General features: G+C 44.1%; 1 protein-coding gene and 1 long non-coding RNA gene across 6 annotated transcripts; both read left to right on the forward strand.

The window, feature by feature from the left end:
• The first annotated feature begins 262 nt into the window (after positions 1-262).
• On the forward strand, positions 263-26025 carry LOC118215148. Of its 3 annotated transcripts, none has more exons than XR_004762780.1 (5): positions 263-459; positions 3306-3453; positions 4470-7945; positions 9363-9368; positions 26016-26025. It is a non-coding gene; the product is annotated as an uncharacterized LOC118215148 (long non-coding RNA). The 3 variants fall into 3 exon arrangements; XR_004762781.1 differs by having other exon boundaries at positions 3318-3453; XR_004762779.1 differs by lacking the exon at positions 263-459 and having other exon boundaries at positions 3226-3453.
• pgghg (protein-glucosylgalactosylhydroxylysine glucosidase) lies at positions 8537-23151 on the forward strand. Of its 3 annotated transcripts, none has more exons than XM_035395592.1 (14): positions 8537-8690; positions 9724-9978; positions 10666-10876; positions 11664-12099; positions 12765-12884; positions 13445-13576; positions 16406-16517; positions 16826-16898; positions 18358-18494; positions 19221-19354; positions 19690-19785; positions 20051-20148; positions 21109-21317; positions 22329-23151. In XM_035395592.1, the coding sequence occupies exons 2-14, from the start codon at positions 9741-9743 to the stop codon at positions 22403-22405; spliced, it is 2073 nt and encodes a 690-aa protein (XP_035251483.1). In that variant the 5' UTR covers positions 8537-8690; positions 9724-9740; the 3' UTR covers positions 22406-23151. The 3 variants fall into 3 exon arrangements, with proteins under 3 accessions (XP_035251483.1, XP_035251482.1, XP_035251481.1); XM_035395591.1 differs by having other exon boundaries at positions 8562-8690; positions 10693-10876; XM_035395590.1 differs by having other exon boundaries at positions 8586-8716.
• Positions 26026-27517: the final 1492 nt, after the last annotated feature.

Raw genomic sequence — 27517 nt, forward strand, 5'->3', positions numbered from 1 at the left:
TGATGTAAGCATGAGGGACAGTCCAAGCTTGAGCTCCACAACAGGAGGAGCTAAAATAGGATAAAAGGGAGTGTTCGGCCCCAGGGGAGTGGAATATGTCTTGTATGTCTGTGTGTGTGTGTGTCTTGTCTCTGTGTGTGTGCGTCTTATGTGTTTTCTGTGAAGTGTCTTGTGGAATGCTTTGAGACAGTTTGTATTGATATGTGCAGATCAGCCCGGGTTCTTGCATGTTATCTTTGAATTACCTGCAATAAATCCAGTTGCATCAGACTCTGTGAAGTGTATATTTTGAAGAAGTATTCAACAGTGTGAGGAGAACACCCAGCTCTTCTGGCCCAGGCTGGGTCCTGTTTTTCCCCACATTGAATTGGCGAGCCAGCCAGGAGAGGCTCGAGGAAGCTGAACGCCTGGACGGAACTGCTGACTCTTGGGTTCAACGTTTGGCCACCAAACAAAGAGGTAAGCAGAGCCTATTTATAAAATCTGCATGCACTGGTTGAATCTAAGAGCAGTGCATATCCGCCCAGGCCTAAGCAAATGCGAGGCCTCTCCTCCAAAGAATCTAAAAACTACAGTAAAAAGCTATGGTAAGAGAAAAGAGTCTGACGTGATTGTATGTCTGAGTTAAATGTTATGTGTTTGTGATAAATGTTACGGGTTTGTGCTGCGTGTTTGAAATAACTGTTATGTGCATGAATGAAAAGAGTGAAGCGTAAGTGTGAGATATGCCGGAGTGTATGTTAAAGATCCTGATAGTGTGTTGGATCATTGTCTGTGCTGTGTTTGTGGGAGGTTTGATGCATCTGGCGTTAAAGCAGCTCAGAAAGTGATGTGTTGTGTGAAATATTGTTCTATCGGTATTAAAGAAGTGTAGCAGGGGAAGGTTAAGAACAGTAAATTAAAAGAGGTTGCTGAGAAGCAGCAACAGTTACTAACAAGTAGTAGAGTAGAAAATTGCTGAGAAGCGGCAATAAGTAGTAGAGTAGAGAATTGCTGGGAAGCGGCAACAAGTACTAACAAATTGCTGGGAAGCGGCAATTAAAGTAGGTCACTGAAAAGCCTACGGGACGGTGACCCTGGCCAGTAATGTGTGTATGCGCCGGCGCTGGTGTGAATGAGAAGTGAGTTTTGTGAGTCTTAAGCGCTTTGTCAGTCTTACGTGTTGTGTTGTCTTGTGTATTGTCTTGTGCGCAAAGGTGACCTAACAATTTAATTTGCACAGGGTGTTAATATGAACAGGGGCCCCACTAGTTCAACAGCACTGTAAAAAAAGGAATGTGTAATAATGGTATTGGTGTGAAGGTTTGAAGTTCAGGAGCACAACTGCTGTTCCTTACAAGGGGAAGTAGGCTATATTACTGAAGGTTTCACGTATATGAGTATATGTGCTAGAATATAAATAATATTGTTTAACCACGCTAGCATAACAAAACAAATGCACAATCCTTTGTGGAGATTGGGGTGCGGCCTTGGTTTTTTCTCTGTTCCAGTGCACCTGGACAGCCAGTTTTGGTTTACCTTCACTGTGGGTGAAAATAATACAGAACTAAGACAAGGATTCCATAACTTACACATGTTGTTTAATCGAGCAGTGGCTGATGTGTTGGCTCGATGTCCAGGGCTAGAATCTGAGGGGATCCAATATGTTGATGATTTGCTTATCTCATCTCCTGACAAGGAGACTCACATGCAGGACCTTGGGATACTCCTGCAGCATTTGGCCACAGAGGGGTAAAGTGTAATCCTCACAAAGCACAAATTGCACAGAGGAAGTTGTATATTTGGGATATTTAATTTCACAAGGGAATAAAAAACTGGCTGCTGACCACACTGAGGCAATAAGCATGTGCAGTCGCCCAAACACCATTTGGGGGTACATAAAATAATGAGATTATTTAACTTTTGTTGGTTGCATATTTCAAATTACTTTAAAATTGTATAACCACTGAATGATTTATTGCAAGGGGCAGGAGGGCCCCATGATGCAATTGAGTGGATGTCGAACTGTGAGGTGGCATTCGCCACTTTGAAGCAAAAACTGTGTGGCCATTCACTTTGTTCACTCATGGTTTGGGGGGGCATATGTCTGTGGTGCTCACACAGCAGCACGGGGACCGGCAGCGGCTGGTTGCCTATTTTTCATCCAGGCTGCATGCTTACAGGCAGTAGACGGGGCTACGGATGCTCTAAGGCAAGCGCTGCCACTGATAGGAACACTAGATGTGGAAATTGTCATGCCTCACGCTATCCTTGATATTTTGTCAGAAAAAAAAAAAAAAAAATCTTCTGTAGTCCACGTGGTCAGGTGAAATGACTAAATTAAGTCCAAACATCCGTAAAAATTGAGCGCACTTTGGAGGAGTTCTGTCATAAATGGAATATTTTAAAATGTGTGGAACCCAATAAGAACCAGGATACGAAATGATTGCAATGTCTGATAAATTTTCCTCTGTTAAACATGCATCTAAAACAAATAGTGATTTTCTCAAGCAAAATGAATTTTATCCTATGTTAGATGTATGGAAATAGAACGCAGCAGATATTCATTTGGCATTACACCAGATTATGTGTAGGAACACTGAATCACAGCTTCCGGAAGCATGATGAAAAAAAGTAGAGGAATGATGAGAATGAAATTAAAACCTCACATTAAAAAAAAAAAAAAAGAAAAAAAAAGGAAGTCATGCTATGGAAGTAGTTTTGTTAAAAACAAAAGGATGAAGTGAAGTGTGATAGAAAACAAACCTGCTTATTGTGTTTTACTATATGAAATGTATTTTTATGTGTTAATAACAAAACTATGTATGTAACTAATTGTGCAAAATAGAAAGATACTGGGAATGAGCAACCTTTGAGGAGGAAGATATGTGGATGAGCTAAGGGAGTCAGATATATAAAGTTCTGGGCGTCCCGCCAAGTTTCAACTGCAACAATTTTTGGTACAAAAGGGAGATAAGAAGCTTGCTACAGGTGTCTGAGAAGGTCACGAATATGTAAACATGATTTGAGAGATACTTTGTAAATGGAGTAAAAACGACAGATCATGGAAAGAAAAGAAAAGGTGCTGCTATATAACAAAATGAATGCTCACAACTTTTCTCTGTTACAGCGGTTGACTAGAAATTAACAGAACATCTTTCCTCTGTTTTAACAGGAACTGGGTGTTGACTTGGAGCTAATACGAGCTGAGCCAGAATCCACTAACTTCCCTTTCTAATTTGTAGGTGTCCCTATGAAGTGGCGATGTGTGGTGAATTGAAGATACTTTAACAAAATTATTGTGTGAATCTAACCAAAATTATTAGGTTTCTCTGCAGATACGGGCCCAAGAAGACGGAGAAGCAGACGACCTCAAGCAATTATAAACAGATTACAAGGGTGCAGCAACACAAGCCAAGGCCAGCTGGGGTGGCCTACATTAAGAATTAAACCAAAAAGCCCCTTTGAAATAAGGTACTGACTTTTTCAAATTACTTTTCCGGCTATTTATTTTATACAGACCATGTTGAAGTAAAACACCTTTTTAGGGATGGCACTGACGGTGACAGTGACTGTGACAGTGACGAGAGTGACAATTTGAGTGGACAAAACGGTCATTTGTGGATTGCTCACAAAGAAAGAGTAAACGGATTTGATGCGTTCGGATTATCAAAACATGGTGGTTACATTTAAGAGCAGATAAACTTGTATTAAGAGCAAATAGTTTATTATTTCCAGTTTAAATGATGCCTGCAGGTTCAAATAAATCAGCTCAATTTCACCCGGTTCTGCTACTGACATGGGGGATTGTCATACTTTCCTTTGTAGGAGGTCTTGGCTGACTAGCCTTGACTGTAGACCCCCTTCATGGCATTAACGGAACCCAAGACAGAGGTGGATTGAACGACAATAATCAAAGACATAAACGAAGCTACCGATTTAATCACTATCACCAAATTTAAAAAAATATATATAAATAAAAATATGCAGAGGATTTAAACATTTCTGATTGCTGGGTGTAAATTCATCAACCACACAATGCAGCAGGTCTTAGCTCTGCATATGCTTGCTAGGAAAATGCTGGAATTCCAGATAGGTGTTTGAAATAGTTTGTACTATTTCTTTTAAACTACAGAAAAGATTCGACATTTCAGCCATAACAATAGTTCATAGTGTCTCAGCGACTGAAATACTGCCTCATTATTTTGTGTTATGTTCTGCCGTGTTTCTACTCATTGGACCAAGGTCAGGGTCAGTGTATCTGAGTGACTTCAGTGTTCTCTGTAGCTGTTTTATAAAAAGACAAGGCTGAACCATTAGAAGTAGTGGAAATTCATCAAACTCCTTCTTGGAATTGGGATGTGTTCAGGTGGTTGAAAAATGGCCTGGGGGGAATGGGTACTGTTATCGTGTAAGGACTTTTGATGGTCTGTTTTGCTGTGATGCTAATAAGTTGTGCTTTTAACCTTTTCACCCGATGTGTTCATAAGGGTACCCCAATTGCAATCGTTATATCGGAGCCCAACATTATACAGGAATGGCCAGAAGCAACGCAAGGGCTTATGGCTGATGATGATATTGTGATCTGAACCACAGATCGCAGAAGGAGGTTGACAACTGAGTGTGTTGTGACTTGCTCCAATGACGGGTAAGATCTCCGCAAAGAGACAACCTAAGGCAGGGATGAGTCGACCCCTCAGGTCACCGAGTAACATAACATATGTGTCAAGGCTTATTGCTGGAATAAGTACTGAAGGGAGAAGAGTTTTCTCTAGCATAACTAGAATTCTGAGCAACACTAAATTCCTAGGCATTGCAGCAGAGCCCGTCTGTCTCCAGGCACCAAACCTCCCAAGGACAACAACAAGTTTGAAATATAGTGGGAGGAGGATAAGAGAGTGTGGGTAACCTACACAGGATGGCCGAAGGGAGTACCGGAGGAACATGAGATAATGAGTGAAGCGCCCATAGATTACGGTGCAGCATTGCTTCCCTAGGGACAAACACACAAGAGTAGTCATTGAATAAACCATCTGTGGTATAACCAACAGAAGTTTATCAATTACACCATTCAGGCCCTAGCTGGGGTGAAAGAACAATTGCATGCCACTTCGTTTATGACAATACAGAATAGGCTATTTCTTGACACAGTGCTAGCTGAGGAACAGGGGGTATGTGAAAGGATTGGGGAAGAATGTTGTACAGTCATTTCAATACACACAGGAGAGGGGGTAACATAACAACAGCATTAGAGGCATTGGGAAAACCTGAGAGACGAACACGTTAGAAACACGAAGAGAATCTAAGGGGTGGTCATGGTGGGACTGGTTTAACATGTCAACATGGAAAATGGCTCTGGTAAAATAAGGGTGATCATAGGGATAGTATTGTTGGTGTTGTTATTTGCCTGTTGTGTAATTCCACTAATTCAGTCCCTGGTCAAAAGGTTGGTAACTTCAGTCACTGGGCAATTTCCGGTTACAACTGGACATTACCAATGCAGATAAGTGGAGTATGGCTAATCAATAATGACCCCTCCATCGTTGGGTGTGGTAAATTGACCCCAAGAAAAGGAAATTAACCATTACATGAGACGCACAACGGTGCAAGGGGGGTGGGGTGTTTTGCTGTAACTGTCATTCAAACAGGACCTAACAAGTATCGCAATCAATATGGAAACCCTCTTTGCGAATGGGGTGTGAGAGGAGGTGCTGGCTGGGAATGCTGGAACGTCCATCCACAAGTCGCCCGCCTGGTGAACAATCCTGGGTTCTGGGAGGCTTACGCTAGATGCGCCTGTGGAGAACCTTCTGTGTGTAGCAAAGACCGCCAGCGCTGCGAGGAAAAGAGCGACCAGAGTCACTGTGCATCGAATGTTCTAGTAACCTCTCCGCAGTGATAACCCTCTGCGGTGCGTAAAGTACCTGGGCTGAAGAAACATACACCGACTGCACAACTCGCGTGACAATCAAGAGGATCGAGAGCAGCAAGAGTATCTGAGTGATGTGCTAGCAACCTCTCCTCAACATACAAAGAGCCAGGCTACGACTCGCAAAGAGCCAAACTGGACGGAAGTAGATGACGGCCCCGAAAACGAAAATATGAGTGAAGCAAAAGTAGAGGCTACTATCAAGAGACCCACATAACCAAGTAGAATTGACTGACTGATTTAATAAATAACTAACCAGAATTATGATGTTAGAACTCCATCTAACCATCTCATGTAACTGTATGCACCTGTAACCCGTGGCTGATCCAATTATTAATGTACTCAGGCATAAACACGCAATATGTATACATGATATTGTATTAGTTAAAAGGAAAATCAGACCACACTGAACCTCGTAGTGAAACAAAGGCCACGGTTTGCCCTGTTGGTGTTATTCAGGAAAATTCAGGCGGCGAAGACATAATCCAATCCATCGCACTCAGAAGGCGACATTCACGTGCGAAAGGGGGGTCACGTGATGCATGTTCGGGGGCATGCCTGAGCAGCACTCTGCCTTACTGCTCATATTCAGCTACAGTTGTGTGGGTGAGTACTGGGCAACAACTGCTGGGCAAACTGGTTTGCTAGTGGCAATATTAAGCAACAGAAAGGCCGTATAGGGAGTCTGTTGAATTGTTTACTTCTCAACGAGTCAATGTGGGCTGAAAACATTTTAGCAGTAAGGAGAATATGTTGTACTGATTGTTATGCAGACTATACTTGTTATATTGCTTTGGATCTCTTTGGCCTGTGTGCAAGGTGAAATGGCAAGAACTGTGAGGGATATGAGCATTGTGTGGCTTTTACCCACTCCCCGCAAAATAGGGAGGGGATGTTTTCCACGCGATGATCTGCTCTGCTGTTAGGTCTCCCTCCAGGCGACAGTCATCATTTGGTGATCGCTAAGGTCATGAGACAGCGTTTTGCTGTCTGACCGGACGGAATCTGACAACAGATCTTAGGGAAAGTTTGCCAAATGTGATCTATTCACGTAGTAACATGAATGCATATTAATCAACGTATACCAAATACATATTAAATGAATGCTAAGAAACGCAAGAGTCCTAGTGCAGGAATATAAAGATGTGTGTTGGGATTAGGCTAGGCATGGGGTGTGCCGCAAGGGCTAGCCACATGGGCTGTCGTGCAGGAGGCGGCACATAGGGTGCCCCGCAGTCTCTGCATTGATGTGAAAGCTATGTATTGGTCAATTTAGTCCACATTAAGTTATGTTCCTGCACCAAGTTGTCTGCACTGCTTATTTTATAAGTAATCACAATAGATATGGAACTTAGAAGTTCCAAAGGGGGGAATGTGGGGAAATAAATATAGATGTACTCAAAAAACACAAGCCCATTGCATTGGGAAAGATATGTAGTTAGAGAGCACAGGCCCAGTGTATATGGGAAAGGAATGTATTAATGAGCACCAGCTGTCTACTCCCTGACGTATCATCCGGCTAGCAAAAGAGGAAGGATGCAGGTGGACCAAGGTCGACCTTAGCCATAAGATTAACAACCGGCAGCAGGGAAGCGCTTCATACTAAAATAGGTGCGATTAGAACAAACACGTAATACACACATAATTTCTGCCCTGCTAATTAAGCTGTATACAAGCATATGTGTGGAACTAACGGAAGCTTCTGCCTTTTCCGGAAAATGTGTCGTCAGAATGTGATTTATGATAGAAGGGGGAGGGAGATTCAAGTGGGAGAGGAGCACTATCATTTTTTAAAAATAAGGAAGGAAGGGGCTGATAAATAATGGTGTCCGAGAATTGGGAAATAATGGTGTCTGAAAAATGAGAAACAATGATGTGTGGGAAAAGAGTAAAGTAAAATGATGTAAGCATGAGGGACAGTCCAAGCTTGAGCTCCACAACAGGAGGAGCTAAAATAGGATAAAAGGGAGTGTTCAGCCCCAGGGGAGTGGAGTGTGTCTTGTATGTCTTGTATGTCTCGAATGTCTGTGTGTGTGTGTGCGCGTCTTATGTGTTTTCTGTGAAGTGTCTTGTGGAATGCTTTGAGACACTTTGTATTGATAGGTGCAGATCAGCCCGGGTTCTTGCATGTTATCTTTGAATTACCTGCAATAAATCCAGTTGCATCAGACTCTGTGAAGTGTATATTTTGAAGAAGTATTCAACAGTGTGAGGAGAACACCCAGCTCTTCTGGCCCAGGCTGGGTCCTGTTTTTCCCCACAAAAGCAAACTTTTAAACCCCCCACCCCCATCCCGCCTTGGGACCCTGGGCGTTTGGTTCTATTATTCCCCCCACTGTGACGCCTATGGCCGTCCATCAATTTCTGGAATTATTATAAGGCGATGACATGGCAAGTGAAATTGGGATTCAGGAGTAACCTTATAAACGCGCGCTGAATTTCTTCAAATAAACAAATCAGACAAACTGAATACACCGTTTGTGAATAGCACATAACTTCTTTGCTGCAGACAAGTGATTATTCTGCTGCATTACTACTTAGTATCGTCTTACAAAATGTGTCTCCCGCTAGCCCGCTACTCAGTAAAATTGTATAACTCCAGCCTGTCACGTGACTCCGTGTAGGCTCAGTATTAATTCCACTGAGGGCCTGCTCCTAGCTCCGCCATTCAGCCTGTGGAACTCCGCCTTCGTTGTGCAGCGCTTAGCTGTATTCCCATTCCACCGGAGCGAAACGCGCTGCAAGTCGGGGGCACTTTTTTGTTTGTCTGTTTTTTTTGCCTGTGAGATATTTTCACTGTCTATTAAGGTTTTTTCCGTTGTTTATATGCATGCTATGTGTAATTGCATCCTCTGTTTTTGAAAATTAGCGAATGAATAGGCTACGTCGGAATTTTCTAAGCAAAAGTTACGTCGTCGACTCTACATTAAAGTGATGTGTTCAGAAAATTGTACTTCATAAATTTTGAAGTTGATGAAAATTGTTCATTTTTTATCCTTCCGTTTTACAAACGCTGTCTACGTGGATTTATTCGTTCCACGAATTGTTAAAACTTACTTCCGGACGGAAAAGTGATTTGTCTCTTTTGTTTGACGGGAATTCAGTGATGAGACGCTATGCCGTTGTGACAGTATAGCGGCAACCATTAGGCTTGAATTGAACTACGTACTAAGCTACTCGGTGTTATGGAAAAGTTTAGAAGTCTATTTTGCTTCCGGCATTCTTACTTTGTGTTGTCCGTGATCCATAAGACGGCGTGCAGAAATTTGGAGTGAAAAAGACTGTCCGAATCCTATTGAGCTTTTGGCAATATTATTACATTTTTAATATTTCAATTGAGGTCCCAATATATAGCCTTTCTTGGCGAGGTACCCCTGACTTAGTTAAGACAGCTAAAACAGACAAATTCTCTGTTCTTGATAGCTACTCTAAAGACAAACACTTACCACTTCAGCTTGTCGTTTATATTATTATAGCCTATAACAGCTAGAACAAATTATAAACGAAGCTTTTACATTTTAATTACATTTAATGCTAAAACTGTAATTGCTATTTAACTCCTTGCATGTAATCCACTGGTGGGAGAGTGAGGTTTTATGATATCAAAAATTGGGCATGGAGGTGATTTGACTCAATCATTTATGTCATGCTGTGGAAGTGTAAAACCGTTTGATTGGTTCAATCGAGTTGAAGATTGAGAATGAATTGTGGCTCCAACCATTGTGGCGTTCATGAACCCTCCCTCATGTTTGAAAATGTTTAAAAATAATAGCCCTATAAAAAACATTTATGTATGTAAACCATGTCTTCTCTAGTTTTCGCCTTTTTGAGGATGACCTCTGACCCCTACATCTTCTCCACTGATACGCTGCCCTCTGATGAGCGATTTCTGCCTCCACTGGCCAATGGGCTTCTGGGCTGGAGGGTGTTTGGTGACAGAATGCACATGGGCGGGGTCTATAATGGGGAGGCAGGGGAATGTCACCGGGCCGACCTGCCGTGCCCATTGGCAGTGAGGCTGAAATTGGAGGAGCCAGGTAGACACGCCTACAGCCTGGACACCCATACAGGTAAACTGTTCGATTCTCTTACGTGGTCTTGCGCTTGCTTTGTGTTGCTGTTGGCTTCTGTTGCTGCCATTGTGATGAACGCACCATCCTGCTCTCTGTACGCTTGTGCCTGACCTTATTCCCACAGTTGTACTGTGAGTGATACTATGCTGTATCCCACTAAATCACACTGTATCACACTGTACACTGTATTCCCCTAAATCACACTGTACTCTGTATCCTGCTAAATCACACTGTATCACACTGTACACTGTATTCCCCTAAATCACACTGTACACTGTATCCTGCTAAATCACACTGTATCACACTGTGTGAATCTGCCATCTTGACCACAACAGGAAATTCATTCCACCAGGTTTCGGTGTCATGCTTTCTCTGTTGTGTTGCATTCGATCACACTATTCCGCGCTGTGTAACACTGCGTCATGCTATATCACGCCACGTCGCGCTCTGTGTCGCGCTGTGTGTCGCGCTCTGTGCCGCGCTCTGTGGCTCTGTGTCGCGCTGTGTGTCGCGCTCTGTGCCGCGCTCTGTGGCTCTGTGCCGCGCTCTGTGGCTCTGTGCCATGCTCTGTGGCTCTGTGCCGCGCTCTGTGCCACGCTCTGTGTTGCGCTCTGTGCTGCTGTGTCGCGCTCTGTGACGCTGTGCCGCGCTTGTTGTATTGCGCTGTGTGTGCTTCCACCTCAGGTATATTCAGCCACACAGTGTCTACAGCCAGCGTGAGCGCCACCCAATCATTCTACGCCCACCGCCACGTCTCCAACATGTTGGTGATGGAAGTGATGCTGGTGCGTCAGGTGACCACAGAGGAGCCAATCACGGTAGAGCTGCAGGGCTCCTTCACGCCCAGCAGCGATGATGTCGTATTCCAACCCGCCCCAGACTACAGGGGTGGGAGGTGAGGGCCAACCGTCTCACGTTTGCGATTTGTTATGAGTGGTTTGCTAGGAAACGAGAAGGTTAGGTAATTAGCATGTGGTGTCTTGCGGCTAATTTTGTGGGTGGAACAGACCATCACTAGCGGCCTGAAAGTAGACCCTTGAAAGGCCTGTATCACTGCTGCGGATCAGCATCCCTTCTGAGCATCTGAGCTGTTTAATTTGTCATTACTGAGCAACGGTGCGTACAGTACGTGGATGTTGCCACACTCTGATTCTGACTCCCATTCTTAGGCACCAGTGGTCTCCTAACAACATGCATTCACTTTGTGGATAGTACTAACACATACCGAATAATTGATTTCGACACCCAATGCTTTGGCTGTGTCTCTCATCGATTTATTCAGATTTTTTCCACCCCATGATGGCCTGCTTTACTGGCATCGGCACTGTTTTGGTCCTCATATTGAGAGACAGCAGCAACAGACTCCAAATGCAAATTCCACTCCAAAGGCTAGCTTTCTTGTGCATGAACTACTGATGCAGCAACACACGTAAGGCCAAGAAATAGCTGAGCAGCCAACTGTCCAGTTACTTCTGGGCCCCTGAAATGGGGCGGTATATGTAAAAAGGGCTGTAATTCCTGCATGGATCACCCGATAAGGATGTAAATACCCTCAAATTGAAGCCGACCGTCTGCCCTTTAATGTCCGTGTCCGTCTATATCAAATAAGTGGTAAATTTAAAAAAATAATGGTGATATAAGGAACAAAATGGCGGACAGATGGAATTGAACCCCTTCCGCAGGCACATCCAGGGGCAGACCAAAACGGCGGAGGTCCACGGGGACCCGTGCCCCAGCGTGCACCTGATCTGGATCCCCGTGGAGACGTCGCTGACGCTGCAGGCGGGCCAGAGCCAGTCGCGCTGGGGCTTCATCCTGGTGGCGGGCGACACGGCGCAGAACGCCGAGGCCTTTTTCGACCGCGGCCTGGACCTGATGAAGGGCGGGGACCTCCGCTCCTCTCACTGCCAGGCGTGGGCGGAGCTGTGGGCCGGCAGCAAGGTGGAGATCACCGGCCCCGACGCCTTCAGCCGCGCCGTGATTGGCTGCATGTTCTACCTCCTCAGCGCCCTACCGCCCCTGCGCGACGCCCCTTCCCAGTTCGGGGGCATCAGTCCTGGGGGGCTGTCCAATGGGAGGCAGGGGCAGGACTACTGGGGCCATGTGTTCTGGGACCAGGTCAGTAGCCAAAAAAATAACAGCTTTTTTTTAATCATTGTAGATTACAAAGACACACCAGATACTCAACTCCTGCAATCCTGTCCTTTCTGCCTCTTAACATCAGGAGGCTCTGCTAGGGAACTGCGCCGGTGCTATACTGGGGATCTTGGGTATACGTCACAGATGCATTGCAAAAAAAAATAGCAACGTTGTATGAAACAATGTATAGAGGGGAGTTTTCTCGCGTACACCGAATGAAGGGTTTGCTCTATTCAGAGTGAGGCTCTCAGCTCAGAATCTACCGCAACACAAAGGCCAAAAAGTAAGTTAATCTTAACAATTATTTTAGTCTTATATTTTGACTTAAATCTTGTTTCTACTACTTTTTTTGCTAAATAAGACAAAAAATATTGCCAATGAGGGTGAGACAGTTTTACTCATTTCATGATTTGCCAGTATGTTAAGGCAGTTTCACTTGTCAAGCAAAAAGCCACTTAAAACAAGCTAATATTCTACTTGAGAGGGAAAAAAATAAGATTTTAAGTCCGATTATAAGACAGACTTAGGTAGCAGGTGGCATTTCCTCTGTCTCTCCGAAGACTCGGCAACGCCGTGAGGGCGTCAGCTGGATGGTGTGACCATAGCAACGTGACGGGAAAGTGACTCTGTGTTCTCTGTCTCAGGACACCTGGATGTATCCCAGCATCGTCCTCTTCCAGCCTAATCTTGCACAGGCTGTGCTGAAATACAGGGTGCAGACAGTAGGGGGCGCCAAAATCAATGCACAGATGCAAGGCTACAAGGTATGCATCATATGTTCGCCTGCTGCAAGGGTTTACAGACTCGATCCTGTAACCTCCCCCACCAGCCCCCGCGTAATATAGACTGCATTCAATGGGTCAAGTCTTCCATATTTTAACACTTTTTTGGCAATACACGTTTAGCTCATCACCAGACTGGTCTTTGAGTTCCACAAAGTTTAGTTTCAGTGACTAGAGTTCCACACTTTTAGCAGTTAGGACCACACTGATTTCACCTGTCAGCCCAAAATTTGATCAATTTATAGATGTATCCTCTCTCTAAAGTGGGGGTGTCTAATATTATGCAAAAAAGGCTGGTGTGGGTGCAGGTTTTTGCATTAGCCCTGCATTAAATCACCTGATTGAACTAATTAACTAACCATAGTTTTAAATCAAGACCTTGATGAGTAGAATCAGCTGTCCTAGTACTTGCCTAAAACAAAAATGTGCACCCACACCAGCCCTTCTTGCATAAGACTGGCCTTAGAACAGATTCCAGGAAATGAGAATAGTCGATCTGAGACGGTGATGTGGAAGTGAATGGTGCGTTTATGTTTTCACAGGGGCTGAAGTTCCCTTGGGAGAGTGCTGTGACTGGAACAGAGGTGTGCCCTGAGGACATATATGGAAAGCAGGAAATCCATATCAACGGGGATGTTACCATGGCCTTCCAGCACTACTTCTATCTCACACAGGTGTGTTCACTCTTTCAGGTTAAGTTTACACATGTGTGCAGCCACCTGTTTGTAAAGGCACAGAACCAAATGGTCTGAAATTGTGTAAGTGTTCCTCTATATTTCACTGGTTTCCCAGCGTCCTCCTGTTGAAGTTGCTGACAATCACCTACTGTGTACAGACAGTGGGATGGGCTGCTGCATTAGCTGAACACTGCACAGAACAATGTTCTGTCTGTGTTTGATCTAAAATTAAATCTGTATTTACTGCCCTCAGATCTGAGTCCTTTTGGGAAAAATCGTTATTCTAGGATGTTCTACATTTACTGCCAGGGCCCTGGTCTGACAGTACTGCTCTTGGTTCTGCTGTAGTTCTTTTACTGTATGTGGCAACAGAACCAGTTCATCTGCACAGATCAGGTATTTAATTTCTTTATCATGTAAAGTGACAGTAGGGCTGAAGATTGTTCCAATATTGTGGCCAATTCATTGATGTACATATTAAAGAGGGTTGGACTTTGTCACATGCCCCTGAGTGAAGAATTCTGTTCTCTTGTTCCAAACTGTAACTCCACTTTTATTTTCTGTATACATTGATTATTTATTATGTCATAGATTTTACCCCCTACATCAATTTCAAGAAGTTTGTAAAATAATCATTTGTGGCAAACAGAATGAAATGCTTTTTGAAAATTTACAAAGCAACCAAATATTTTGATGACCATAATTATCAGTTAGGGTCTGTAGGGTGTAAAAAGCACCAGTAGATGGTGTGAAAGAACCTGTGTACTTACAGTGGTTTAGTTCTTCATAGTAATTAAGGTGTAAATCTTGATTTTGTTGGTCTCTTTGCTTTTGATTAGAAAGTTGTCTTTTCCTTAGAACATTTTTTCCTCAAGTAATTGCGTTCTTTATCAAATCTTTTATTTTATCCTTATTACTTTTCGTATTTGAAATGTTTTGGGTTTTCAAATAAGAAATTTTAGCTGCTTTTTAAAAAAATGTAGTTTACATTTTGGACAGCCAGAGTGTCTACATTTACTGCCAGGGCCCTGGTCTGACAGTACTGCTCTTGGTTCTGCTGTAGTTCTTTTTCTGTATGTGGCAACAGAACCAGTTCATCTGCACAGATCAGGTATTTAATTTCTTTATCATGTAAAGTGACAGTAGGGCTGAATATTGTTCCAATATTGTGGCCAATTCATTGATGTACATATTAAAGAGGGTTGGACTTTGTCACATGCCCCTGAGTGAAGAATTCTGTTCTCTTGTTCCAAACTGTAACTCCACTTTTATTTTCTGTATACATTGATTATTTATTATGTCATAGATTTTACCCCCTACATCAATTTCAAGAAGTTTGTAAAATAATCATTTGTGGCAAACAGAATGAAATGCTTTTTGAAAATTTACAAAGCAACCAAATATTTTGATGACCATAATTATCAGTTAGGGTCTGTAGGGTGTAAAAAGCACCAGTAGATGGTGTGAAAGAACCTGTGTGTACTTACAGTGGTTTAGTTCTTCATAGTAATTAAGGTGTAAATCTTGATTTTGTTGGTCTCTTTGCTTTTGATTAGAAAGTTGTCTTTTCCTTAGAACATTTTTTCCTCAAGTAATTGCGTTCTTTATCAAATCTTTTATTTTATCCTTATTACTTTTCGTATTTGAAATGTTTTGGGTTTTCAAATAAGAAATTTTAGCTGCTTTTTAAAAAATGTAGTTTACATTTTGGACAGCCAGAGTTTCTACATTTACTGCCAGCGCCCTGGTCTGACAGTACTGCTCTTGGTTCTGCTGTAGTTCTTTTACTGTATGTGGCAACAGAACCAGTTCACCTGCACAGATCAGGTATTTAATTTCTTTATCATGTAAAGTGACAGTAGGGCTGAAGATTGTTCCAATATTGTGGCCAATTCATTGATGTACATATTAAAGAGGGTTGGACTTTGTCACATGCCCCTGAGTGAAGAATTCTGTTCTCTTGTTCCCAACCGTAACTCCACTTTTATTTTCTGTATACATTGATTATTTATTATGTCATAGATTTTACCCCCTACATCAATTTCAAGAAGTTTGTAAAATAATCATTTGTGGCAAACAGAATGAAATGCTTTTTGAAAATTTACAAAGCAACCAAATATTTTGATGACCATAATTATCAGTTAGGGTCTGTAGGGTGTAAAAAGCACCAGTAGATGGTGTGAAAGAACCTGTGTGTACTTACAGTGGTTTAGTTCTTCATAGTACTTAAGGTGTAAATCTTGATTTTGTTGGTCTCTTTGCTTTTGATTAGAAAGTTGTCTTTTCCTTAGAACATTTTTCCTCAAGTCATTGCATTCTTTATCAAATCCTTTTTTTTATCCTTGTTACTTTTCGTATTTGAAATGTTTTGGGTTTTCAAATTTTAGCTGCTTTTTAAAAAATTTAGTTTACATTTTGGACAGCCCGAGTTACTATCCTGTCCTTTTTAGGAACAAGGTAATTTGGCTGTGGTCAGACAGTGTGGTCAGTGAATGACTGTGAATGCACTGAAACAGAATGGATTTAGGTCAGTGACCGTATCACCAACTGTGCTGTTGCCAGGAGGCATAATCTCCACAAGAAGGCCCCTCTTGTTTTGCAGTTGACAATGTCCAGGCCCAGGTCTCCACAGAGCTGCAGCAGGTTTTTGTGACAGAACTACGTCAGGTTTTTGAGACATTCCTCAATTTTTGAGAAATTCTCTCTCCCTCTCTCTCTCTCTCTCTTTCTCTCTCCCTCCATCCCTCTCTCCGGCTGTCTCCTCTCTCTCTTTCTTTCTCCCTCTGTCTTTTCACTGTCCCCTCCCTTCCCTCCTCCCTGCTGTAGGACTTGGCCATGTTCAAAGAAGGGCGTGGCAGCGAGGTGATATGGGGCGTGGCAGAATATTGGGTCTCCCGGGTTACATGGAGCGCTGAGGAGCAGTGTTACCACATCAGAGGTACAGAGGCAGTGATGTCACAGTTGCAGTTTCGCCATGGCAATATATACTAGCATCTGTACATCAACATTACAGCAGTGTTGCATTTGCCGATGAATGCCAAAGCGTATTAGCTAATGACATTGTCTCGGTGCAAGCAGAAAGCGCATTAAAGTAATGAATTCTGGACCACAACTGCAATACATTTTTTTTAAAGGCCTTTGCTAAAATGATGGAAATCTATATCCAGTGAGAGAGTTATAGCAGCAGAAATAAATGTGATTTTTATAAAGGGATGATGCTGTTTTAACTAGCATGTGTTGTATCAGGGGTTATGCCTCCGGATGAGTACTACTACAGTGTTGACAACTCCGTCTACACCAACACTGTGGCCAAATACAGGTGAGCTGGTTCGCAAACCGATCTCATTCTCGTGCACCAAATGGATAAGTAGTAAACACTGTCACTGAGCTGAAACAGGCCTCCAGAATCTTCCAGAAAATATGATTATATTTAAGGAGTTGGATGACTGATCGCAGCCCTCAAGATAATTTCTCTTTACAACAACATTTTTAAAATTTAGTTTTTTAAATCTTGTTTGTCAATATAAATATAGAGCAAATATAGTGCCTTCAGAAAGTTTTCACCCCTAATTGACTATTACTCATAAAATATACTTATGGGTTTTTTTCTTGCAAGTAATTCATCATAATGTCAAAATGAAATTAGGTATTTAGATGTCTTCAGATTAATGTTAGAAATAAAGCCTGAAAATGAATGTATTTGGAAGCCAGAAATGCTTTCTTTAATTTGTGAGAAAATGTTGTTGAATTTTGCATTATAAATGTGTTCATTTTGTTGCTGAAAGGGAATCTAAAAATAGTATTTTTTAATTTTAAGTTGTAACAGCAGGCAGGAGAAAATGTGAAAAAGTTCAATAGGGGTGAATGCGTTCTGGAGGCACTGCATGTGGAAAATGTACAACGCGTGCTCAGCATTCCTTCGGTAAATACGGAGCGATCCTTGTTTGGACTTAAAGATGTGTCGCATCGCTGATCGCAGCGAAGGAGTGCGCCTTTTCCCATCGAAGCCCGTTTCTGTTCGTTTGCGCTCTGCGCGCGAATGCTATCCTCGCCTGCGGACGGTGCCTGTCCCGAGCACCCGAGCCTGCGGTGTCAGCGGACACGGGGAGCGGTGAGCCGAAGGTTCGTTTTGTACCTGGCACGTACGGCTTCGCGGACACGCAGAGCGTGCGCAGCATGTGAGGCTACGCGCAGAACACGGAGCGAGAAGTGTCGTCAGCACGTAGCGTATCGTTAAAGACGGGAGTTGGAGATGCAGCTTGTGCTAATACATAATTTTGGCCGTTCTGACACGATGATTGTTCATCAGCAAAATGGAAGGTCTAGGGCCGGCTGTGCGAGCTCCTAGCATGTCCGTAGCGCGGCTGTGGATCTATGTATCGCGTGCCCTGCGCGGTGGCACATCACCGCTTCATCGCAAGAAGGAGGTTTTGGGTTCGAGTCCCGCGTTGGGCCCTCTCTGTGTGGAGTTTGCGTGTTCTCCCCGTGTTTTGCATGGGTTTCCTCCGGGTGCTCTGGTCTCCTCCCGCGGCCAAATCATGTAGCCCAGGGACTGCAGATGAAAATGAGCCCCCCCGTCTGACTGTGGCCGATTTACACACTGTCCCTGTTGAATAAACCCATAGATTGATTATTGCTGTATTTAGAAAGAGTTTGAGTGACAGCGCAATCCAGGTATAGCACAGTAGTACTATAAGCACAGCGATTATGAAAAATGCTATCTCTCTCTTTCTCCTTCTCTCTCTCTCTCTCCCGCCCTCTCTCAATCCCCCCCCCAGCCTCCTTTTCGCCATCGAGTTGGCTATCCTCCTCCAACATCCAGTGCCCCCGGAGTGGCAGGAGGTAGCAGAAAAAATCAAAATCCCCTTCGACCCCGAGGCCAACTACCACCCCGAGTTTGACGGTTACAAGAAAGGCACGCCTCTGTTCCTTTTTTTTGGCTTTCGTTCAAAAAAAAAAAAAAAATGTTTTATCTCCGCTTCTCAGCTTCCCATGTGCTGTTACCACAGATAAGACATTCTGCGTGCTGACTGCATGCTTCCTGAGTGTTTTTCATAGGAATTATTTGAATGTTTCACTATGACTTATTTCTGAGTGAATACATGTGGCTGCATGTTTCTGGCCTTTCTGTGTGACTATTGTCCCACTGTTGTCTATTGTCCCTTGTCAGAACGTTTTGAATGTGAAACTGCACTGTGACTGTGCTGGATGACTTGTTTTTCTTTGCATGCGGAGATGCATGTGCAACATTGGATTCTGCCTTATTTGAAAAAGCAAAGGCACTGGGCAGTGGATCTTCTAGATCAGAGGAGCCCCAACAGTGGGTCTAGACCCATGTGTGAATAATAGGAGGGGTTGGGAGGTGTGTGTGGATGAAACTAACTGTTGGTTCATAGTATACTGTATTATGTAAGTGTATAAACTATTTTATAAATATGTATATTATACATTAATGCTATATGTATGTAATATTCACACCAGTCAAATTCAATTATGTGCTTTTTACGAGCGCTGCAACAGTTCCTGTGCGCGTGCACTTGTTTGAATATGTAAATAAGGGGTGTGTCACAGAGAGGGGTCTTAACGGGTCTTGAGCTGGAACCTTTGGCCACTCCCACTCTTGATGGGCCTCTCTCTGCAGGTGGTCCCGTGAAGCAGGCGGACGCCGTGTTGCTAGGTTACCCTCTGGGGCTTCCCATGAGCCCAGAGGTCCGCCGGAATGATCTGGAACTGTACGAGGCTGTGACTAGCCCTCAAGGGCCGGCCATGACATGGGTGAGAACGCCGCACTGTGTGTGTGTGTGTGTGTGTGTGTGTGTGTGTGTGTGTGTGTGTGTGTGTGTGTGTGTGTGTGTGTGACGGATGTGCTTGATGGAGTGCTCTGAATGCATGTGACACAGGACATGTTTGAGTAGTAGTGTTGAGCTGTGTTCAGTCTGTGTATGTGGTACAGGGAATGTTTGAGTAGCAGTGTTGTGTAGTGTTCAGTCTGTTTGTGGTACATGGCAAGTTTGAGTAGCAGTGTTGAGTAGTGTTCAGTCTGTGTTTGTGGTACAGGGCATGTTTGAGTAGCAGTGTTGGGTAGTGTTCAGTCTGTGTTTGTGGTGCAGGGCATGTTTGCTGTGGGATGGCTGGAACTGGGGGATGCTGGGAAAGCTCAGAAGATGCTCAACAAGTGCTTCAGCAACATCCAGGGTCCCTTCCAGGTCAGACACACGCACACACACATGCGCACACACACGCACACGCACACACAGCCGGAAAGCAAAGAAACTGTTCCTTTGGGAGATCCATAACAGTTTGCTAACGTTTCCTGTTGCCAGATAAGTCTTTCTGTGACCAGAGATTCTTCTCATACCCTTCTCATGGTGCGTTCTTCCCTCTCTTTCTCCTTCTTTCCCTCCCTCCCTCTCTGTCTCTCTCTGTCCCACCCACCCCCCCCCCCCCCCCACCCCCCACCCCCCTCTCTAGGTGTGGAGCGAGGTGTCAGATGGCTCAGGTGCGGTAAACTTCCTGACCGGAATGGGAGGCTTCCTGCAGGCTGTGCTGTTTGGGTACACGGGCTTCAGGTCAGTCTGCCGGTCTGGCAGAGTGCGCCGCGTGACTCGCGTGTCACATGACTCCTCAGTGCTGTTGCCCAGGTGGATCACATGACGCGTGATTCAGACCTTGCTTCCTGACAGACCCGTGATCTGCGGAGCTTCGGGGAAGGGAAGCTTCCCGCCGGTTTTAGCCGCTCGCAGGCGCTTTGACGCCCTCGGCATTGACTTCCGGGCAGCCGCGGACTGTATGATGCAATAACCGCAAACCCCGCCCGCGTGGCTTATGTTTTCTGATCCGAAGAATGCGACCAAAAAAAAACCAATTTCTGATTCTTGTCTTTGCAAATTTATGTAAGCTGGGTGCGGCCAAGTTTGACTTGCCTCCGAGGGCCAGCAGAGAGGTTTCACAGCGCAGCAGTTAGAAAGGAAGCGAAAGAAGTCTGAATGCGGGTGAGGTTTGCTGTGATTGGATAAAAAACTCCTGGAGGGCGAGACGTGCCTCTCCGCTACCTGCAAGTCATTGCTGAGGGCGCAGATCGCCAGCAAGCGGTTAAAACAGCATTGAACCGGTTTGTGTGTGACTGCACTGACGCGTCAGACAGAAGCTTGTCCAGTTTGAACTAGCCGCCTCCAATTGGAACTCCATGCATATCCGATTCTTCATAAGAAGTAAATCACCCTTGATTTATTATCAAAGTACATCCCTGGAAGTTGGCCGGACGCATCTACCTTGACAGGCTCGTAGCACTGTAAGGTTTACCCAGTCACGTTCATATTACTGTTCAGGCTTATAGTGCAATAAGGCTAATCTGGCCTTGAAAACATTTTTAGTCACCAGACCAACTGTAAAGCGCTTGCTGCTTACTGCTGGCAAACAGCACTTTACAAATGCAGAGATTGATTGATTGATTGATTGACTGATTGATTGATATAGTACAGCTAGAATTGTGAAATGAACGTGACCTCATAATACCTCTGTGGTTTCAGGGTGCAGAAGAGCTGTTTGACCTTTGCCCCCCTCCTCCCTGATGACATCAGAGAGCTGCACGTGAGCGGCGTGGCCTACCTGGGCAGTAAGATGGACTGGGTGGTGAGGGCGGAGGAGGTGGCCGTGTGTGTGAGGGAGGGGGCAGCTCAGCAGCCCCCCCTGCAGGTCGTGCTGAAGAACTCGGGAACCACAATTCCCCTGATACCAGGTAACTTCCAGCGGCAGTGCTGCTCTGCAGGTTACAGGCAGCAAATTGCTCGTATGCAGAGTGTAATGTAAAGAGAATCTGAGCAGCTGTTGTAGCAGGGGTACCCAACCCTGGTCCCGGAGAGCCGCAGGGACTGCAGAGTGACTGCGCAGCTCGGTTGGGGGTCTGCAGGGTGACTGCGCAGCTCAGCTGGGGGACTGCAGCTCAGTCACTGGATTTGTACTAGTCTGAGTTCTCTTCAACTGACCTACAGTTCTGATTGGCCATTTCAGCCGTCAACACTATCAGTGGCACAGTGTGTCCTAGCCACATCCGGTTTTTGATTGGTACACCCAAAAAGAACAACTTCCCCACATTTTGTCCATTGCAGATTTCACGGATACCGTTTATTGAAGGTGCTTCATTTCATAGTGGTTCACATTTGTACAAAAGACAAATATACGTTCACATTTCAATATCCCATACGTAGACAACTGTAAACACCGACAAATGCCAAAAATGAAAACTTGAACCTAGGCAAACAACTGGTCGACCTAAAAGAGATATCGGGTAGGACCTTCATGATATCTGGTAGGACCTCCATTGTCTAAATAGAAAAAGATTGGTACACCCAAAAATCTAAGGTTACGCGTTACCAGCTACTGGTACTCAGCTGTGTTTGTCCCCTGATTTGTGTATGATTTTCCACTGTTCAGAACTGCATGGCCGTGTGCTCTCCCTGCTTCAGCCTTCCTCCTCAGCTAAGCTGCTTACGCACGGGCCCCCCCAAACTATTTTACCGACCTGCGTTGCGGTTAGAAGGCCGATCGACATCGAGTCACAGGGCGACCGCTTTTCCACCTGTAACAGATCCGCATTTTGTGCTCGTCGAATCGCCGATGTCAAAAAAAAAACGTTCATTTCCGCCCCGCTGATTGACGTTGCATCGACCTCCGTGACCGAGGTTGACGTCAGAATGTTCGGTGGTGGCCTCTCTGTTGTAATTAAAGGTTTGGAATTTTCTGTTTTCAGGAAAATATGTGACCTTTTCTCGTGAGCCGGGAGAAGTACGGAAAGTGGACTCTGCCGGTTCCTGTTGGCCCTTGTAAGATGCCCCCCCCCCCCCCCGGTCCGTGAGAATAGCATTCCCAAAAATGCCGGCCATTTTGGAAAAAAGCTATCCACTAAGTACCCGGATTCATAAGGAATGAGGAGAATATTTCATGCTTAGTAAAACTACCGTGATACCAGGCTCAGGGTTAAGGACTGACCAGTCAACTGAAACGGGTATTAATCCTGAAGCAGCGTACGCAATTATACCTTTTAAGGCTTCTTATTGTTACCGATGACATAGGCAGAAACACTTTGTAAAAAACCGGTGCTATCAACATTTCTACATCTTAGAAGTATTGCTAAAGAGTATTTTGGGAAAAGCAACAGTATTTGATATAAAGAAGAGCACAAAATCAAACAGTTTGCAAAAGAGGCCAAAGGACTTTGATGGTAATCATAAACATACGTGGTAATATTTCAATCAAGACTTTAAAGCATGTGACAAAACTACTTATACATGCGTCATTTTTATGCATGACAGGGATCAATCAGTCTTATGCTCTTTTGCAGTATGATTTTATAAATGACTGAATAGCTTCTCAGCATTAAATTTATTTACTGCATTATTATTTCTATAATCTTTTCTATTTCTGCTTTTTAAAAATTCTGGTTCCCCCTTTTTATGGTGGAATATTGAATATTGATGTTTTTCTTCTCTGCCAACACTAAGTTTGATACTGAAAATTGAAATTTCAGTGTATGTTGACTTTTATTTCAATAAAATACACTGACATGTGCATGAGTTTTGTTGTTGAGAGAATGGTTTTGTGTTTGTAATCGGAAATATTTTTCATTCAGTGAGTCATTGCCATGAATGTGTCTCTAGATTGGAAAGGTGCATGAAGAATTTCTCAGGTGGCCCTTGAAAAGCAGTGTAGAAAAGGAGCAGTATAGTATTTTTCCCATGTGCAACCAACTCAAGAGAGAAGTAAGCCAGTGATTGTATTGCATCCTACAGGCCACGCTGTGCTACAGGAGAGCCAGTGACTATTTTACACCCTACAGGCCACACAGTACTACAGAAGAGCCAGTGACTATTTTACACCCTACAGGGCACATAGTACTACAGGAGAGAGGGTGACTATGGACACCACCAGTTTTCCTCCCCCCTGCTTTTTATCTATTGCCTACAAACAATACCGACTCTGAAACTCAGCTTGTGCATAATATTGAAACATATACAGTATTATAAAAGGTACTGTTAACCAAATAATGCAAAGTCATTTGTGGAGGACCACAGCTAGTCAACTTAACAGTTAACTTTGGACCGTACGTTAAAAGATGAGACTTACCCACTGTACAACATCTTTGAATTTACTGCCTTCAGGCCGCAGATTCAAAGGCCCACTGACAAGGAAAGCCTGACATAAACAATCCTTCATCCCTACATCACTGTAGCTCCTTCAGTGCATCCATTAAAACCACAACTTGTGGGCTGATGCAGAAAATCACTTTTGTGAAGAGATTTATGCTTATTTTATTCTATCACAGTTGGTGGCATTTGTCACAAAGCCATGCCAAATTTTCACTTTTTGTTGTGAAGTGGACACTGACGCTTTTGAGGCATTCTCCATTTTGAATTACCTTCTTGTATTTAGTCCTGACCTGCTGCCAAGGCCTCCCGGCATAGCTGGGCGTTTTCAGTTAGAAGGGGGGAGAGAATTATTGCTTATCCCATAAAATCATTTCTCATGGAAATGATGCAATCTGAGTTGATTGGACTGCGGGTAAAATGCTCCATGAGGCGGAATGGAGCAGAGATTAACCCCTTACTTACTTACTGGCACTGTCTGCAGATTTCCTCCAGCAGTCCTCTGGAGCCTTGACAGCGCCAACTGTTGCATTTTTGATCGATGGTGTTTCTTTACCTCGTCAGATTTCGACTTGAGAATGACTCGCTCCTCGGTGGTGAAATACTTGGCTCTTGCTCTTGCAATGGTTGTGTGCGATTGGCTCCTCGTTACAAACCCCGCCCCTTTTATGTGAACACGCAGATGGGTTGAGTGGAAAATCCTGGCTTGACAGAGCGAGTTTGTAACTGGTGTTGTGATAACATGATTATTCCTGACAGCCATGGTTAAGATTTGCTGAGACGGCTGACTTGGACTTTGCTTAGCTAAGGTGAGCTTCTTTGGTTATATGGGCGCCAGGTTTTCAGTTCAAGCTGCAGGCAGACTTGTGTGGCCCGCGTGATCTCCCAGCATGCTCTCCTCCTGTTTTGTCCTCCCTGCTGTTGACTCTGGCGTCTGGATGATGTCACTGAGACCGACAGGGTGTGTCTCCTGCTCAGTAATGAGCCCCTGCAGCAGGGTCGGACTGGAGCTGACTATCAATCGCAGGGACACAGCCACTTATGCGACATTATCGCATTCACACATGGCTGCTTTCTGCAGATGCACAAAAACACAGAACGAACACACGCGCGCGCGCACACTCACAGATACATATACACACAGCCATAAAATTATCCACAGACTCATGTCTGGCCCTTGATAAGAACTTGCCACAATATTCAGCCTGTCAATTTGCGGCCATAATTATGGAGTGCTGGTTAGTGCAGAACTGCAGCTGTGAATTATAAGTCCAAATCCCAGGTGAGACAAAGCCAAGCTGTACGAAGTGATTTGCAGATGCACTGTCTACAGACAGATTTTAAAATGGTGTGAATTACTGTCTTTATGTGCCTTTGAGAGAGCTGGAGACCATCCTAAAATCACTTTTTACGCCTATCCAATATCTTCTCACAGAGTTGTTTAGCTATGCTGCTATAGATTTATACTGTATCTTGCAATTAAAGTGTAGGAACATTCTCATAAACAATGTCACTGGGTAACTTTTTAACTCCAAATGTATGTTAGCCTCGTGGCAGATATTAGCTATCTTGCTAAAATGTAAAATCATTGAAAAATAGCTTAATATTGGCTGTTTGGCTGTGTTTAAAACGCGAGTACGAAGATAGCGATGTCTCGCTGCAGTGATTCTATCTGCGTTTGTGACCGGTGAAAACCTAGGCTGTGGAGAACCGAAGCTGCGCCGCTGGGTGCTGCTGGGTGGCTCGTCAGGTTAAGGCGCTGTTGTTGTTACAAAATGGCAGACGTGCAGAGAGCACGCGCATCCTCCTGCTAGGCTGCTGGGGGAGGGGCCCTCCGCCGACTCGTCCCTCCGCAAGCCGGGCCTGTGGTGAGCCAAGCGTGATTGCAGGCGGCACGCGACATCACGCGCTTCAGAGGAGAGCAGAGGTGGAAAATACAGGGTCGGAATGTAAATGTCTTCCCCAGTGTTTTTTTGTTTCAATCGCCTGGATTTGCTAATTATGACAATTCTCCACCCATGAGGTAAGAGGAGCGGACAGGGGTGGGGGGTGGAGCATAACTAGCTCCTCCTCTTTGGCTGCTCTCTGCTTCCAGCTGTCCCTTCACAGCCATGTACAGCTATAGCCTCACTTACAGGTACACACACCTCAGGGTGAATGAGATGCCCCATATAAAGGCACAGTCTGCAGTGACTTGGGGCTTGGGGAGAGATCTTCACGAGCTGCCCTGCACTATAGTCTTGTATTTTTACCCATCACGCCTTCAGAGAAGTTTTTTTTTTTTTTTTGGTGAGTGTGGGTGTGACCGGTCTATGTGTAGGTGTTTTGGTTATTCCTTGGTTTTTATTTATTGCTTAACTCCAGAATAAGGGGAAATAAAATGGCGTGACTCTGCCACACATGACACTATTGGTCGCGCACAGTGTATTAGGCTAAGCCACGGTGCCGGTGCGGCGCTGCAGAGTTGGAGGCAGACCAATCACACGACGCTCATTATGAAACTGGAGTCCCACAGTGCGTCATCAAGTTTGCGTGACTCAGCAAGTTTGGACAGAAACAGGAAGTTGGGGTTGGCACATACAGTAAACCACGGGAGTGTTGTCATGGCAATTAAAATATCTGGGAATAGGTCCACAGTCTATCAACCACAAGGTCATAATCCTTTTAGAAACATTTGTTCAATCGCTTAATTTAAAACTTGACTGACTTCGGAATTGTGCTTATCAGAAATTGCAGAAACAACACCTTTTACAGTAATATTTTTTTGAGAGAATTTTATTTTACAAGTTCAAGTGAAACAGTCCAAAAAGAAAGACTTAACCAGCTGACATACAGACAGACAGGCACATATGGATATCATTTAAAAAAATTAAAATAATCATACACATGGGGACTCAGTCAAAATAGAAAAAATGAGAGAAAATATATTGAATTATATTTGGTGGAATATTTTACAGTAATATTTGTTTTCCTCCTTGGCGTTGCGTTTGTGTCTCCACTGTACCGCACTGTGTCATAGGGACTTCTCCAAACCCCAGAGGAAGAAAACGCTCTTATTTCTAAACAGCCTCGTCTGTACTTCCATAGGAAGTACTAGCGCACGTACGCTTATTGTACTCTGCCCGTTGTGACGAAACTCGGGTCTCACACCGCAGTGTCAGCCCAGTCAACATCACCCCCCCCCCAGCACCGCTTTTATTCTGACTCCCTCTGTGCCTATATGTGAAATATTATACTCTGATCAGGTTTTCGCATGCCGTGCTCTGGAAAACCTTCAGTGTGCATGTGAAAATGACTGCAGCAGTGAGAGACTCAAGCTATAACCATTCTGCCTCAGATATGCTGCACCTACACTATTCTGTGCCCTCTCGAACTGCGAAACTGCTCAGAAACTGACCGAATACTCCATGCCTTTTTAAAAATATTTTTAATTGTTTCTGTGTATTGCTCTAATCTCTGCAATGTATTGAAGCATTTTATTGGCATTGTTGTGTTTGCTCAAGTGATGACATTAGGTCATTTATTTGTCCTGAGCTTCCCAGGGACTATGGATGAAAAGGAGCTCATTAGCTAACTCTGGCAACATTTACATCGATGTGGAAACTGAAATGTTGATTGTCATTCATTGTCCCTGTTAAATAAATAAACAAACAGCGCCATTAGCTATTCAAATGTACCCACTTAAATTTAGAATCGGCCGCCATATTCAGAATGGCTACTGGAAACGGTAGAGAATTCACCCAGGCGTGGGGCCTGATAAGATTCTACAACATTGGTCCAGGGAATGCATGGTAAT

Source organism: Anguilla anguilla, chromosome 16 (assembly GCF_013347855.1).
Source record: "Anguilla anguilla isolate fAngAng1 chromosome 16, fAngAng1.pri, whole genome shotgun sequence".
In the NCBI taxonomy this organism is placed as follows: domain Eukaryota; kingdom Metazoa; phylum Chordata; class Actinopteri; order Anguilliformes; family Anguillidae; genus Anguilla; species Anguilla anguilla.